The sequence below is a fragment of the Staurois parvus genome, unplaced genomic scaffold (genome assembly GCF_062004578.1).
Source record: "Staurois parvus isolate SC_StPar_1 unplaced genomic scaffold, SC_StPar_1.0 ptg000371l, whole genome shotgun sequence".
Lineage (NCBI taxonomy): Eukaryota > Metazoa > Chordata > Amphibia > Anura > Ranidae > Staurois > Staurois parvus.
This window is the reverse complement of record NW_028318167.1, coordinates 4,192,446-4,207,671: the sequence shown is the minus strand read 5'-3', so window position 1 is coordinate 4,207,671 and position 15,226 is coordinate 4,192,446. Positions and strand designations below refer to the sequence as shown.

The 15,226-nt window shown below is 45.6% G+C and overlaps 1 protein-coding gene across 1 annotated transcript in view; it reads left to right on the top strand.

Moving 5' to 3' along the window:
* Window positions 1-1,036: 1,036 nt before the first annotated feature.
* GGH (gamma-glutamyl hydrolase) overlaps window positions 1,037-15,226 on the top strand; it is a 41,889-nt gene continuing 27,699 nt past the window's right edge. The window contains exon 1 of the mRNA XM_089685322.1: window positions 1,037-1,397. Coding sequence (XP_089541448.1) covers window positions 1,115-1,397 — 283 coding nt within the window. The 5' untranslated portion in view covers window positions 1,037-1,114. The remainder of the gene's footprint in view (window positions 1,398-15,226) is intronic.

Sequence of the window (15,226 nt, the reverse complement as noted above, 5' to 3'; positions counted from 1 at the left end):
TGGATGGTGTCAGTGGAAGGAATAGGGCCCTAGCGTTGGTACCAGAGTGAGAAATAGTGTCCCATCAATGGTGTCTGTGGGAGGAAAATCTCCTCATGGATGGTGTCACTGAGAGGAATAGTCCCTCATAAATGGTGTCAGTGATAGGAATAGTCTGTCATGGATGGTGTCAGTGGGAGGAATAGTCCCTCATAAATGGTGTCAGTGGGAGGAATAGTCCGTCATGGACAGTGTCAGTGGGAGGAATAGTCCCTCATAAATGGTGTCAGTGGGAGGAATAGTAGCACAATTTGGGGAGTTCTGATTTAAGGAAATGTGGGAACATATGAAGCAGTTTCTTCAGTAGATTTGGTGATGATCAGACAAGTTACGTCAGAGGTCTCCGGTTCCCTTGTCTATAAGGCTCTGTTCACATGCCGCGCAGCACAGGAACTGGCTATCCCGCTCGTGATGTTTCTAGTGTGATTTCCACACGCTGTGTATAGGCAGCCCAGTCACTGGAATGGATGGCTCTATACGTGTTTGTATAATTGAGGCTCATGCACCTCTCTGGGTGATGGGTTTTGTGCAATCTTTAAACACACGTTTTGCCGCAATTCTTGCACAAAGTCTGCTATGCTACAATCGTGGCAAAACTTCACCACATTTACGGTGTCATTAAGAATGAATAGCCCCAGATGTGCGTTGTGCATTTAGCTGCACGATTGGCAGAATTGCGATTCCAAGTCGCCAAGTGTGAACAGGGCCTAACAGGCAGCTGCAGGGGGGATGGCCAGGGGACAAAGGGAATTTCCTAAGGCTGGAGCAGCTGTGCATGGCTACCAATCAGCGTCTACCTTTCATTATCAAAGCTATACTGTACAGGCGGAGATGGAACCTGATTGGTTACTACACACAGCTGCTGTGGGTTCAGTAGATAATAATTGTCACCTCTGCCTGTTATCATTCCTCGCAGTCAGGCACCAGTGTGGGCGGATCCCCGAGCAGTGGGCGGTATGGGGCAGCTCGGTGAATGGTGGAGGGCAGCTCGGTGAATGGTGGAGGGCGGGCTCAGCAGGGAAGGAGGACGCTCCCTCCAGCCTCCATTGCTCTGTAGCGGCGGACGGGCTCTCTGATGCAATGCGGGATTTGTGGTTGTGAATTGGGGCGGAAGAGGAGAGGGCGGGGAGGATGGCTGCTGTCCGGGTGTCCTCAGGACTCGTCACATTCTAGCCTGTGCCAGCTGCCCGGGAGGCTGTACTGGACGTTGGCCGTCAGGAAGGAGCGGATCCTCCTACACTCCGTCACCATGGGCTCGGCGGCGCTGATGCTGCTGCTGGTTGTGCTGCTCTTCTGCCGATCCTGGAGCTCGTCTGTCATCAGCAGCGACCCTCCCATCAATGACAGACCGGTGATCGGTGAGTGGGGGTCGGGGACATCTCCGGGCTCCTCATTAACCCCTTCTCCGCGGGGTCAAGGGCTTCATTGTATGCACACATGGGGAACATCTGCCCCCCCCCCCCATAAACCCATCAAAAGGTGCCTCTTCTCTGAACGCCGAGACCCAGGGGAATAAAATGGAGGTAGTTGCAATGTCATGTTGCCTGATGTTTGCGCAGCTATTTATCAAATGGATTTTTAGGAAAAATAAATAGTGCAAACAAGCCCAATATTATACCCAATGTTTAGTAAAATGTAAAATATGAGATATTGCCGAGTAAATAGATACCAGACGTGTCGAGGCTTAGAACTGCGCATGTCCGAGGAATCGCATGAAACTACAGTACCCAGAATTCTCCATAGGGGGCGCTCTAAAAGCCTTTACAGCTCATCAGTTCAGAGTTAACCACTTAGCTATCGGGCACTTTCACCCCCTTCCTGCCCAGGCCAATTTTTAGCTTTCAGCGCTGTCGCACTTTGACAATTGCACGGTCATGCAACACTGAACCCATATGAAATGTTTATCATTTTTTTTTGAGACAGCTTTCTTTTGGCAGCATTTAATCACCACTGGGTTATTTTCTTTTTTGATAAACCAAAAACAACTGAAAATATTGGGGGAAAAAAAGTTTTTTTTTTCTTAGTTTGTGTTATAAAATTTTGGTAAATGAGTAATTTTTCTCCTTCACTGATGTGTGCTAATGAGGCTGCACTGATGGGCATTGACATGCATCACTGGTGGGCATTCCCAGACATTACTGATGGCACTGAAAGGCAGTACTCATATATGGCACTGATTAGCATTCAAAGGTGGCACTGACAGGCTGCTCAGATGGGCACTGACAGGCGGCATTGATGGGCACTGACAGGTGGCACTGATCATCAGTACCCTGATGATCAGTGTAGATCCTCTACACTGCTGATTACTGGCTCTCCTCTCCTCACAAGCTGTCAGTGTGACAGCTCGTGAGGAGAGAAATGCTGATAATCGGCATTTCCTTACTTACATGCGATCAGCTGTGATTGGACACAGCTGAACACATGACAGAGCCGAAGTCATCGGCTCTTTCTGCTGATCGGTCATCCACTGTGTCCCAGGGACACAGCACACAACCGATCGCCGCACTGCATGCCCCTGGGGTCACGTACGTGCGGTTAGAGTGGGAGGACGTCAGATGACGTCCTCCCAGTACGAGAGAACCGCCTTGCTACCGTCATTTCCTTATATGGCGGACGGGAGGTGGTTAAAGCGGAGTTCCACCGGGGAAAAAAAAAGTCAGTAGCTACAAAAACTGTAGCTGCTGACTTTTAAAATACAGCCACTTACCTGTCCCTCGGTCCAGCGATGTCTTCACCATGGCTGGTTTCAACCAGCCATCTTCTCTCTCTGGCGCCGGCATTTTTAGTGTGGGCACCCGGCTGTGACAGCTTGCAGCTTCACAGCCGGGTGCCCACTGTGCATGTGTGAGAAGAGCTGCGCTTTGTGAATGGCCCCGTCGTCTTCTGGGACCTGTCACGTGTCCCAGAAGACTATGGTTAGGACAACTTCTGCTTCCGATCGCCTAGGCGATTGCAGCAGAAGTGAGAGCAGGTACCTGTCAAATTTGGGTACCCGCTCCCCTCTGCTTCCCAAAGGTGCCAATCCTTAATGGGCAGTGGGGGACAAAGACTTAAAGCGGAACTTCCTTTTTGGGTGGCAATCCGCTTTAACCATGAATTATGCCTCTAAGGTTACTCTCACTCCGACGATACCTCACATGTGCGGTGCAATTGATGTTTACATACACATGCCTGCCCCATGCTGCACTTTTTATATGCAGTGTGTGCGTGCGGGGGTGCTATCCTCCCCCCCCCCCCCCCCCCCTTTTTTTTTTTTTTTTTCCAGCATGTCTTTGGAGTGTGGGAGGAAACTGGTGTACCCAGAGGAAACCCACGCAGGCACAGGGAGAACATGCAAACTCCAGGCAGGTGGTCTCGTGGTTGTTATTCGAACCAATGACTCTAGTACTGCCAGGCAGAAGTGCTAACCATTTAGCCACTGTGCTGTTCATGTGATAGCATTGACAGGTGCTCTTTAGGTGCCATTCACCCTTCGCGATTTGAAATCGTGAGCAGAGTTGCCGCAATTCTGCCTACAATTCCAAATCACATGGCAATTGCTGTAAAACGTACTGCACACATTTGGGTGCCATTATCCTTCACTGGCACCTCAAACGTAATGTGATTGTGCCATCAATTTTACATGACAGGATCGTGAGGTAAATTGCGCCTATAAAAATCACGTGAAGCTTGTCACCCAAAAAGGAGCAGAAGCTTTTCGGGGGACAAACACATATAGGGCAGCCCATACAAGTGGATGAGCTGGCCCTATGTAACATGCAGAATCATGTGAGAATGGCGCTTTAACCACTTGCCCTCTAGAGGATTTACACCCCCCCCTCGAGACCAGGTCATTTGTTGTGATAGAGTGCTGCGTTACTTTAACTGACAATTGTGCGGTCATGCAACGCTGTACATAAATTTAAGTTTATGTCCTTTCTCTTTTTTTGTAAAAAAGAAAGACTTTTGAAGAAAAAAAATACAATATTTTTTACTTTTTGCTATAAAACATATCCAGTAATAAATAAAATTTCATCATAAATTTAGGCCGAAATGTACTCTGCTACATGACTTTGTTAAAAAAAAAAAAGTGTGTGTGTGTGTGTTAATTATATATATATATATATATATATATTTTTTTTTTTTTTAATTTATTTTTCTATACTAGTAATAGCGGCGATCAGCGACTTATAGCGGGACTGCGGTGGGCATTCTGACATGGTAATGAACTAACTGCTACTGACATCCCAATAACACTAATACAGTGATCAGTGCTAATAAAAAGTACTAATGACACTGGGCAGGAAGGGGTTAACATCTGGGGTGATCATAGGGTGATGAAAAGGTATGTTTTACTATGGAGACATGCTGCTGTGTATTTCTCTGCTATCTCTCCCAGCTGGGACCTGGTGATCGACATCTGTAGCTGCCAATGGCGGCACAGGTAGGGTGGCGCGCGTGCACTCCCTACCCGGAAATGCAAAATCACATCTATAAACATGATTATGCGCAGCCCTGCCGCAGTAGTTGTGCTATAGGGCGGTAGGGAAGCGGTTAAATATCACTTAGCAGAAACACTTGTTCTCGCCACGTGATATGTGAATGGGGCCTTATGGAAACATGTCTCCTCCTTTGCTCCAATGCAGCTATTGCAGCACAGATCCTGGAATAGCTGCATCTTTGGCTACACTAGCCTATGAATGACAGCTGTGACTCTGGAAGTGATGTGATGCACACCACGTCCGTGGTCGTTAGTTGGAAGAGAGATCAGGGAGTGGATGTTCCTCCTGCTTACTCCAGTGAAGTTGTTTCCTGTGGTCGCCGCCTCCCCGGTGGAATAGGAGAGCCTGGGAAGCACCACAGGTACCTACAGTACCGGAGGGGGCATCTGTGAGATGCTGATTGGGAGGCTCTAGAGCTGCCTGATCACTTTTATCAGAAAGCAGAAATCAAAGTCCTGTCCGATGACAGCCAGGAATGCCATGACATTCCATTCCACACAATACACCAAATCTGCCAGTTTGAACTTGGTGGTGAGCCTTGTTGGTGAATTTTGGTGATTTCTCGGGATAATAGGCGAGCTGATATTACAGCAGAGCCCTGGGGAAAGCAGGACCTCCTTATAGGGATGGTGCCCCTGCAGTTCAAAGGTTAATTGTGTGTTTAGGTCTAGAGGACTGCAAAATGCACTTTTTGGGTTCATCCCCACTTGTGGTGGTGGTGGTCGAACAGACGGTGGTTGAGCAGTGGATTGACTGCCTCAGGTTTGCCATACTGCTGCACGTGGCCATTTTAAGTGAATAAGTCTGCACAGCAACCACAGTGCACACAGTTGTGGCTTTTAAGGGTTAAAACAGGCACTGAGGAAGTGACATATCTCCTCCCAGCCACCAGTCAGCTGCCCTCTGAAAAGTGATCCACCGCAGATTGCTTTCAAAAGGGATGGCAAGTGTTGCCACAGATGTAAAAAAACCCCTTTCTTATCCAATGCTCCACTCTTTGCGGGCCGTAAGACCGGGCCCCCCAGCCTCTTCTCCACTACACCTTGGTGGTCACACATCCTCTGATGGTTATAAAGCCCAACTCTGAGCCCATAACCTTGCTTCGCTTGCTAAGGGCAGTCCACTGCCGGAGAATAGAGGAAAGTATGGAGGAGTAGAGAATCCACTTTTCCAGTCCTCTGGACAGACAAGTATTTAACCCATGGAGTGCAGGGGTAGCCCCACTACAGAGGAGGATGTTTTAGTTTTTCTGGAGACTGGGTTTGGGTGAGTCTGGACCTCATCCATGGCTCAGAAGTAGTTTGCTGCAGATTGGTATTCCATGGTTTGCAGCAGAGATTGATGCATTTGGGATACTATCTTGTGATCTCAGGTGGGTAGCATAAACTGATACTGTACATTTGAGAGAAAATTATTTCTGAACTTAGTGATTCTAAAGGTTTTCTTTTTTTTAAGAAAAAACAACAAACATATCTATAATTACCTGCTGCATGCAGTAGTTTTGCACAGAGCAGCCTGGATCCTCCTCTTCTTGGGTCCCCTGCAGGCTCTCCTGGCCGCTCCCAACTGTCTGGTGCCCCCACAGCAAGCCACTTGCTATGGAGTTACCCGCTGCTCCGTGTATTCATTCATACACAGAGCCATGGGTTGGTCCTGTCCCTCTCTCTTTTCATTGGCTCAATGGCTGTGATTGCCAGCAGTGGGAGCCAATGGCTCCCTCTTCTGTCTTAGTCAATGAGAAGAGGGAGTCCTGGGAAGCTGAGATTCCATTGCACATCGCTGGATCTGGGGGGTGCTGGGTGGTATGCTGCACACAGGTTTTTTTACCTTCATGCAAAGAATGCATGATGGTAAAAAACCTTGAGCCTTTACAACCACTTTAAAGCAGAGCTCCATCCAAAAGGGGAAGTTTCCCTTTAAGGCTTTGTCCCCCGCTCCCCAATAAGGATTGGCACCTTTGTGTAGTGGGGGGGTTACCGAAATTAGATGGATTCCCACTTCTGCTGCAATTGCCTAGGTGATTCTGGAATAACGAAGCTGGATGTCATTAAAAACACTATGCGTAGGCATACAGAGACCAGCAGAGTTCCTGTCTCTGTACACTGTGTAGCAGAGCATCATCTTTTCCACTGCAACCTTCTCCCTTCCCCACCTGTCATTGGTTAATAAAGGGAAACTAAACCCTCCTGTCCTTTTACAGCTAAGGAAGATACCATCGTGGCCTCGGTCTTTTCTACAGTTGCCATGGTGCTGCACATGTGATCAGCTATGACACCAGCTTGACAGTTCTGGTGAGAGCACAAGCAACTGTTAGTTATCATTCCCAGCATACCTTAAATGTAACTGTTTTAGGAAACTGTTAAATCGGTGAGTTTAGTTTCATGTAAGGACACTGTCATCGACGCAGCTGACAGCCTCCTACAACCAGGGACACTGACAGTGGGCTGTGCGTAATGGGAAGCTGAGACACTAGTTTCCCATCAGGTCCCCTTTGTCCTTGTGATTGGAGGCAGACAGTGGTCAGATTGTTTTTGTCTAAAAAATAAAAAAGACTATTGGCTATAGATCCACCCGCTGCCTGCTGTCAATCATAAGGGGAGTGGACCAGATTCCCTACACAATGGACATCAGCTACACACGTTTAAGGGCCTGGACATTCTTATGTCAATTAGTCCTCCTAGTTGTGGTGGATTGTCACACCATGCTGAACTGAAAAAATTATGTGCAACGCAATCCATCACAATGCACAACTTGTTGGCCTAAAGCCAGCCATAGATGGTTCAAATTTCAGCAGGGGCTATCTGAGCTTTGATCCATCTACGAGCAGGCTGGTTGTACTGATGTTGATCCAATGATTAACTTCAGTACAACCAGCCTGTCCTATTTTTTTGCATGCGATCACTACCGGCGGCTTTAGCAGCCATCTTTGTGTTCTGTGGGCACAGAATGCTCCCTGCCAGCATAACACAATAGCACTGCAGGAGGGATTCCCCCATCAACACTGATTGTGTTTATAGAGGGATCAGGCAATTTTGTGTAAATTGGGTATTGTATTGCTTTCCGTAATATTATGGCACTTTTTGATATTTCAATTAAGTTTGCACCAGAAAAGACTGTGTGATGTGCTGTTTATAGTACATGGGCACCACTGCCTCCCAACACAGCAGTAATGTAGTGCCTGCTGCTGGTGTAAACAAACCCTTAAGTTGGTACAGGTGGGGAGAGAATACAACCCAGTATACCATTGTAGAAAGGCAGAATTGTCATCTCCTGATTATCTCTTTTCAGGTCTAGAAATAAAATTTCGATAAGGGAAAAATAAAATGTCCATTCACAATATAAAAATATGTATTTCACTATTCTTTTGTATTTGGTTTAAACCCAAGAAATGTTAGGAGAACCTTATCTCCTAATACATGAAAATATATTTCTGGACCTGTCGTCATACATTTAAGTGATATTTGTTTAGTAGATAATTTTTCTGACTAATACTCAAGGCGTGAAGTGCTATTAGTGACGTGTACTGATATTTGACCTTTGAGGCATTGGTATGAAGTACGACTACTTGATCTAGTTCTGGTAATGACAGGTATATGGTCGTGCCTGATGCTGTACAAAAGTACTATGCCATGGGACTAACAGGACTTTGGTCAGTCTTCGCTGGGAGGACCCACTTGGGCCCTCTCTGGGATATGTCCCCCTCTGTTTAGGGAGATTGGGTGGCAGTCGGGTGTAAATGGCAGTAGAGTCCATTTACTGCTGGCAGCCCATAGAGAAGAGTGAGCTCTGTCTGTGTATGCTCCACATAAACTGAGCAGTCATGGACCTGTCATCCACCTCCTCTACTCCAATCAGCAGACACATCCACTGTTGAGAAAAATGGAGTCCGCCCCGTGTGAAAGAGGATAAAGGAGCTTTTTCTATTCCGCTTACTGCATTCATCAGGGGGAAAGTGGACTTTACCAAAGCAGCTCTTGAGCTCCAGAAAGGTGACTTTCACAAGGCTGATATGATGTCCGCTACAGGGGGAGGAAGCATTTCCCCAGTCTCTTCTTCCCCTAATGATCAGACTTTATGTTGTAAATTTGTAGTAAGTCACAAGGTGAGAGGCAGCAGAATGGGGCTTGATCTGTTGCAGACATTGGTAAACATAACCAAGAATGGCACAGGCACCAGGATTTACATTGTCATTTCTGAGCCAGTATCTGCATCCAAGAAGTAGATGCTGACCTATGGATGCTGCTTGAACAAAGCTGGTGCTGTCTTTCTGGAGAGAGAAACCGTGAAAGGCATGGTCAGCAAGAGTACTGTGATCTCTGAGAAGTAATAAATACCTGGAAGTGTTACACGTGCATGTTAGCATGTATGTACTTAACATTAAAATATATCTGGGATGAGCTAGGGCATGTTCGGATCCTAGTATGAACTCACCTGAGCCAGCCAGGAAGCTGTCGCTGTACTGGGCCAGTCATCTGCAGCTGGGGCATTCACCCACTTGCTGCCTCACACATATGCAAAGGGCATGTGTATGTGCAACTACAAGGTTGGGAATTCCTCATCCAGGTATGATTAGCCCAGTGCAGTCACAGATTCCTGGCAGGCTCTTGTAAAGCAGAAATTTACCCATAAAAACTTGATAGAAAATGTTCTTTAGTAAGGATCATACATTCCACATGAATAATTATGCTACCAAAATTAGTGTGTGCTGTAAATTGCCTCCAGCATTGCTCCTGTTTCTTCTTGCTTGCAGCCCAGAACCCCTGAGCAGCAGAAAATATTTAAGCTGTCGGCAGATCGGCCTCTACAATTTTAGCAGAGTGCTGAAAAATAGAGAGGAACTGAGCATGTGTAGAACAGGGTGAGACAGTGTATTACTGGATATTTATCAGTATAGGCACTTACCGTATTTTTCGCCGTATAAGACGCACTTTTTCTTCCCCAAAACTGGGGGGGAAATGTCAGTGCGTCTTATGGAGCGAATATGGAGCGGCCGGTCTGGTATTTCCACCGCGGCCGTGTCAGAATACCGGGCTGGCCGCTCAGCTCTGCAGCGGGACCTTACCTGTTCCTCTATCCAGCGGCGTGCTGTCTTCCCGGCTTCTGTAGTGTGGGCACTGGGCATGACAGCAGGGTGCCAAGTGCGCATGCGCAAGAAGCAGTGCTTTTTGTGAATGGTAAGGCGGTACCTGGGACACATGACAGATCCCAGAAGCCGCCGGACCAATCACAAAGCGCAAGTGCTTCTCGCTCATGCGCACTGGGCACCCGACTGTCATGCCGAGCGCCATTACAGAAGCCGGGAAGACAGCGCGCGGCTGGATCGAGGAACAGGTAAGATCAAACAAAAACTCTGCGGAAGTAAGAGCGGGTACCTGTCAAATTCAGGTACCCGCTCCCCACCTCTCCAAAGGTCAGCAGTCATCTGTACTGTCCGCAGTCTCTGGTCATCTCCTGTACTGTGTCTGCAGTCCATTAGTTCAGAATTTTTTTTTTTTTCCTGTTTTCTGCCTCTAAAACCGAGGTGCGTCTTATGGTCAGGTGCGTCTTATACGGTGAAAAATACAGTATTTTTTTTTTTACTGGATTACATAGCTAGACCTGCAAAAGGGACCAGTCATTCTCACTGCTATTACTGCTGTAGGGAGCTTGTTTAACCTCTTCACACTTTGGAAAAACCAGACATGTTCAGAGGGGAACTACTTAAAGGTTTCAGCAAAGCTGCTTGAAACCTACTAAAAGCTTTCCAAAGTTCTCGCCATGCACTGATCTCATACAAGTTGATGAACCTTTGCAGGCATCTAGTCCATCGAATTGGCAAGGTGATGATAATGTGGACTGGACACCTGCCAAGGCTATGCGAAAGGCCAAGGCCGTCATGTTTTCAGGATTCGGCCATGGTACTTTGTAACAATAGGAGACATAACATCATCAATCCGCTTTACATCCTCCCAGGAAGGCATCTGATACAAAATAAAACTTTTTAGCCGTATTCCAAATACCCTTCTCCAGTAATTTGATGGGATTAGCAGGAAATCTGTAGCAGAACCCTGCAGTATGTCAGAGCCTACTTATCTTCTGGCCTGCTAACAATGAACCTCTGCCAAGGTCATCAGCATGGCCTACTGAGGGAATGAAGCTGGCCATACAATGGACTTTTTTCTTGCACAATTTCTGTACAATCTCCTTTAGATTTGCTTTCAGCTATGTAGTGCAAGGGCCTGCCCGATTGGATGCAAATTGAAAGTCTTTAACTTTGACCTCATGTTTATATGGTTTTTGGTAATTCTAAAGGAAAAATTGTACAATAGGTCTGTATAATATATGGCCAGCTTTTCTCTCACATTATGTTTGCTGACATCAGGGATTATCCCTTTCGTGTTGGAGATCTGGCAACAAAGACCGCGTATTAGCCAGAACTGAAAATCCACCTTACCTAGTGTATTGAATTTCACTAGTTACAGCTCCTTTTTTGTAAAGGCAGATAATGATCATTATACCTTCCACTGAGCCTTGAGTCTTTAATGAGCTGGTGAAACGCAATGGGGATAAGGAACTGCTCTTCCCTTTCCCTTTTTTTTTTTTTTTTGCAAAGTGTTTGTGTGTGTGTGCAATATATATATATATATAATATATATGTATTTTAGTGGTGGCAATATGAAAATCATGGTGCCGAAACCGAAAATTCAGGATGCACGTGGCCGAAAACCGAAACGAGCAGTGTTTAATTTTTTTTTTTACATGTATTTAAATGTGGCTGGCGTTTTTGCATTCAAGTTACTAGGGGGTGACTTTGCATGAAAGTCTATGGGACACGGCTTTGCATGTGAGTTGCCTTGACACATTTCTTTAGTAATAAAAAGCAGAGAAGCCATTATGGGCATTTTTTTTTTTTTTTTTTCCTATCGGTATATTAAATCATGATTGACTAGAACATGCATTATTTATCTTTCAATAGAGTAACTTTCATTTTGTCCTACACAGGTTGCGCGTCTCCGCTTTGTACCCACAGTTCTGCTGTTACTGGATGCGGTGACTAGGGGAGCTCCGTCTCAGTCACTGGTGTCTTTGATTATCACTGAGCTTTCTACTCACAGCCCTCAATGGGGACCTGGAAGTGATGACATAACGTCACTTCTGGGTCAGGAAAAGCAAGGGCCCTCTAGCAGATGGGCAAGTGGAGCCCGGGAGACCTCATGGGGAGAGAGGCTGGCACTGTGTGGAGGCAATCGGGCAGCAACGCAGTCACCCCAATGCTTCCACCTGACAGGTGAGCCCACTGTTTGCCCCGTAGAAAAAAAAACTACCTGCCCAGTGCCTGAAACTACATGTCCCTGGCGTCGGGCGATAGGAATCGAACATCCCTGAATATCTCTGTTTATCTCTCCTCTGTGTACACCGTGGTAGTGTGGTTTGCCTGCGGTTCAGTTTTAAACAGGCTGCAATTTGTCTTGCAGGAGAGACTTTCCTGCTAGTCCTCCTAGCTGTCTTGCTGACCTTCTGGCTTCAATAGGTTACGAAGGGACTATGAATGTAGTGTGACTTTGCTGATCACATACTTGCTCTAATTCAGGGGCTAGTATAATAGCCAGGTAACTAGCATTTTCAGGATTTGACAATAGCAGCTCCCATACTCCTATCACAATATCACAAAAAGTTTACTTTGAACATATATAAAAATTCCCCCCACCATTTTTAAAAAGTGTGTGGGGTTTATTTTTATTTGGGGGGGCGGGGGAGCAGGTACCCTTTTCTGATGGGTATCTGCTTCCACCTCCACTTTTGTTGCCTAGGTAAGATTTACATGAGTTTCAGACCAGCTGAAAATGCAGTGCAATCCTGTGCAGTGGGGAGCTGGCTGAAACAGCAGAAAGTCGCAGCTGGCACCCACAGTCAAGATGGCGGCACCAGGGATGAGAAGACTGAGACAGAACCGGCCTGGATGAAGAAAGCGCTGGACTGGTAAGTGTCTGTCTGTTTAAGTCAGGAGCCACAGTATTTGTAGCTTCTGACTGTAGTTCCTCTTTAAACATTTAGGTGAAAAGGTTTATTTTAACTTTGATTGCAAATAAGGAAAGCAAATCCATTGTCTGCAGGATAAGCTGGTAAATCAGGTTGTTCTTGTCTGCAGGAGATATCTAGTTCTGTGACATTGAATAGAATATTATTTGTGCGCTGCCAGGTAATTAAATGGTGAAACATTTGTGAATACGAGCTGCTGCAAACACATAAAGTGTGTGTCCTTCACGTGTGGACTAATAAAGTGTGTGTGTGTCCATCACGTGTGGACTAATAAAGTGTGTGTGTGTCCATCACGTGTGGACTAATAAAGTGTGTGTGTGTCCATCACGTGTGGACTAATAAACCAGTGTGTAGTGCTGCGCTGCTCAAAAACACTAAACATACCATACTTATAAAGCCAAAAAACATGTAAACTCAAAGTCCAAAAGGAAAATCTCTTGAAGAATGTATTTCTACTGGACAGTAAGCCCACTATGTCAGTGCTGTAAATCTTTAAATGATGTGTATCACCACGGTGACCATATGAAATAGGTGGACCTTCACGTATGGACCCGTATAGAAAACATGCAGACATAGGCCACTAGAAAACCGATTTGTTGTCTTCTGTGGGGAGTTGCCAGGTGATGTCAGAACTGGATCACCACTAGCACGGTCAGAGACGCCGCATTGTCTCTCAGCTTTTGTCACACTGCGGTGTTTTCACTACTGTAACATGTGAGTGCATTTTTAATAAACTTTCTGAGGTTGTAAGAAACGTGCTGCACTCTGGTCACTCTATATGGTTGTGTGTTGTACCCACAGAGCCAGCTATACTGTTAAAGGGTTCTCTTGGAGGATACAGTGACCGTATATGAAAGGCGGATTATCCAGAGAGGAGAGGCCACTATTTCACCCCCACTAGGAGAGGAGATGCCTGTATGACCTGTTTTCTATACAGGTCCATACATGAAGGTGAGGGTCCACCTATTTTCATATGGTCACTGTGGTAATGCACAGCAATTAAAGATTTACAGCACAGGGATAGTGGGCTTACTCTCCAGTAGGAATACGTTCTTCCCACCTACATTGTTGAAGAGACTTTACATCTTTTTCCTTTTGGACTTCTATTGAGTTTTTTACGTGTGAATTGTTTTTTTTGGATCAGCGTTTAGTGTTTTTGAGCAGCGCAGCACTACACACTGGTTTATTAGTTCTGTGACATTGCTCTCGCCATATCACACTTTCCATAGATATTCTGCACACTAACCCATCTCTCTCTGGTAACACAATGACATGAGAAGTGCTGTGAGCCTTAGAAAACTGAGCTTTACCTGTTTGTTCAGTTCTAGGCCACGACAAGAGTGGATTGCATGATCAGTTGGTGTACTTTACTCACTGAGGGCCATGTACCTAGCAGGTTTAGACACAAGAGTCTGGTAAATTCTATGCAACCATTTTTGTGTGTATTTGTGGCTCCCTGCTCCTGTAATCCTGAGCGGAACATTGCCACAGATTCGGACAAGTCTGCATCAGGTTTACCATTGGGGTGCATTCACACAGACATACAATACTTGTAATGCGTTCAGATCCATTATGCATTGGGCAAATATACACAGCTGCTCCAAACTTCATAATCTGTAGCTGCACAAAAAAAATTGTGTCTACAGTTCTGTATGTGGATTGTACTATACGTGGTACACAGGTAAATATTTGTGCCAACATTTACATGTGTACAGCGCAAACATACTCTTTGGAGGCACTTTGCATTCTGCAATGCATAGATTCTAGCAACAAGGTGCAGATAGCAATACAAACGTGTAGGCAGGTGGTAAGGTTTTTGCTCCACAAATAACTTGTGCTTCATAAAAAAAAAAAAAAAAAAACCCAGTAATATATACCTAGCTAAAGGACACAGTCTTCAGATATATTTATTCTGATTTAAAAAAAAAAAAAAAAAAAAGCTTAGAGTATTGCGCAAATATACTATATTGGTATGCCTGCCTTTACACACACCCGAACTTTAATGGCATCCAGTCTTAGTCCATAGGGTTCAATATTGAGTTGGCCCACCCTGTGCAGCTATAACAGCTTCAACTCTTCTGGGAAGGCTGTCCACAAGGTTTAGGAGGGTGCCTATGAGAATGTTTTGACCATTTTTTTCAGGAGCGCATTTGTGAGGTCAAGCACTGATGTCGGATGAGAAGGCCTGGCTCACAGCCTCCACTCTAATTCATCCCAAAGGTTTTCTGTCTGGTTGAGGTCAGTGAGGTCAGGACTCTGTGCAGGGCAGTCAAGTTCCTCCACCCCAAACTCGCTCATCTATGTCTTTTATGTACCTTGCTTTGTGCACTGGTGTGCAGTCATGTTGGAACAGGAAGAGGCCATCCCCAAACTTCCCACAAAGTTGGGAGCATGAAATTGTCCAGAATGGCTTGGTATGCTGACGCCTTAAGAGTTCCCTAAAAATTCCTTCTATTAAAGCATATTTTGTGAATCCACACACTTTCAAAGTTTGTAATATTGTTTCACCTTCAAAATACCTTGCTTTCACAAAGACCTTCACCCAGACTGTTTGGAAATGAGTTCACGCTTTAAAATAGACCTCTTAATAGAAGGGTGTTTGTTTTCCTTTAGAAGAGCACTTTATATAATGTTTGTGAGACTTTTATGTTAATGACTTTATATTTAGTGGAATTTGAATGTTGCAC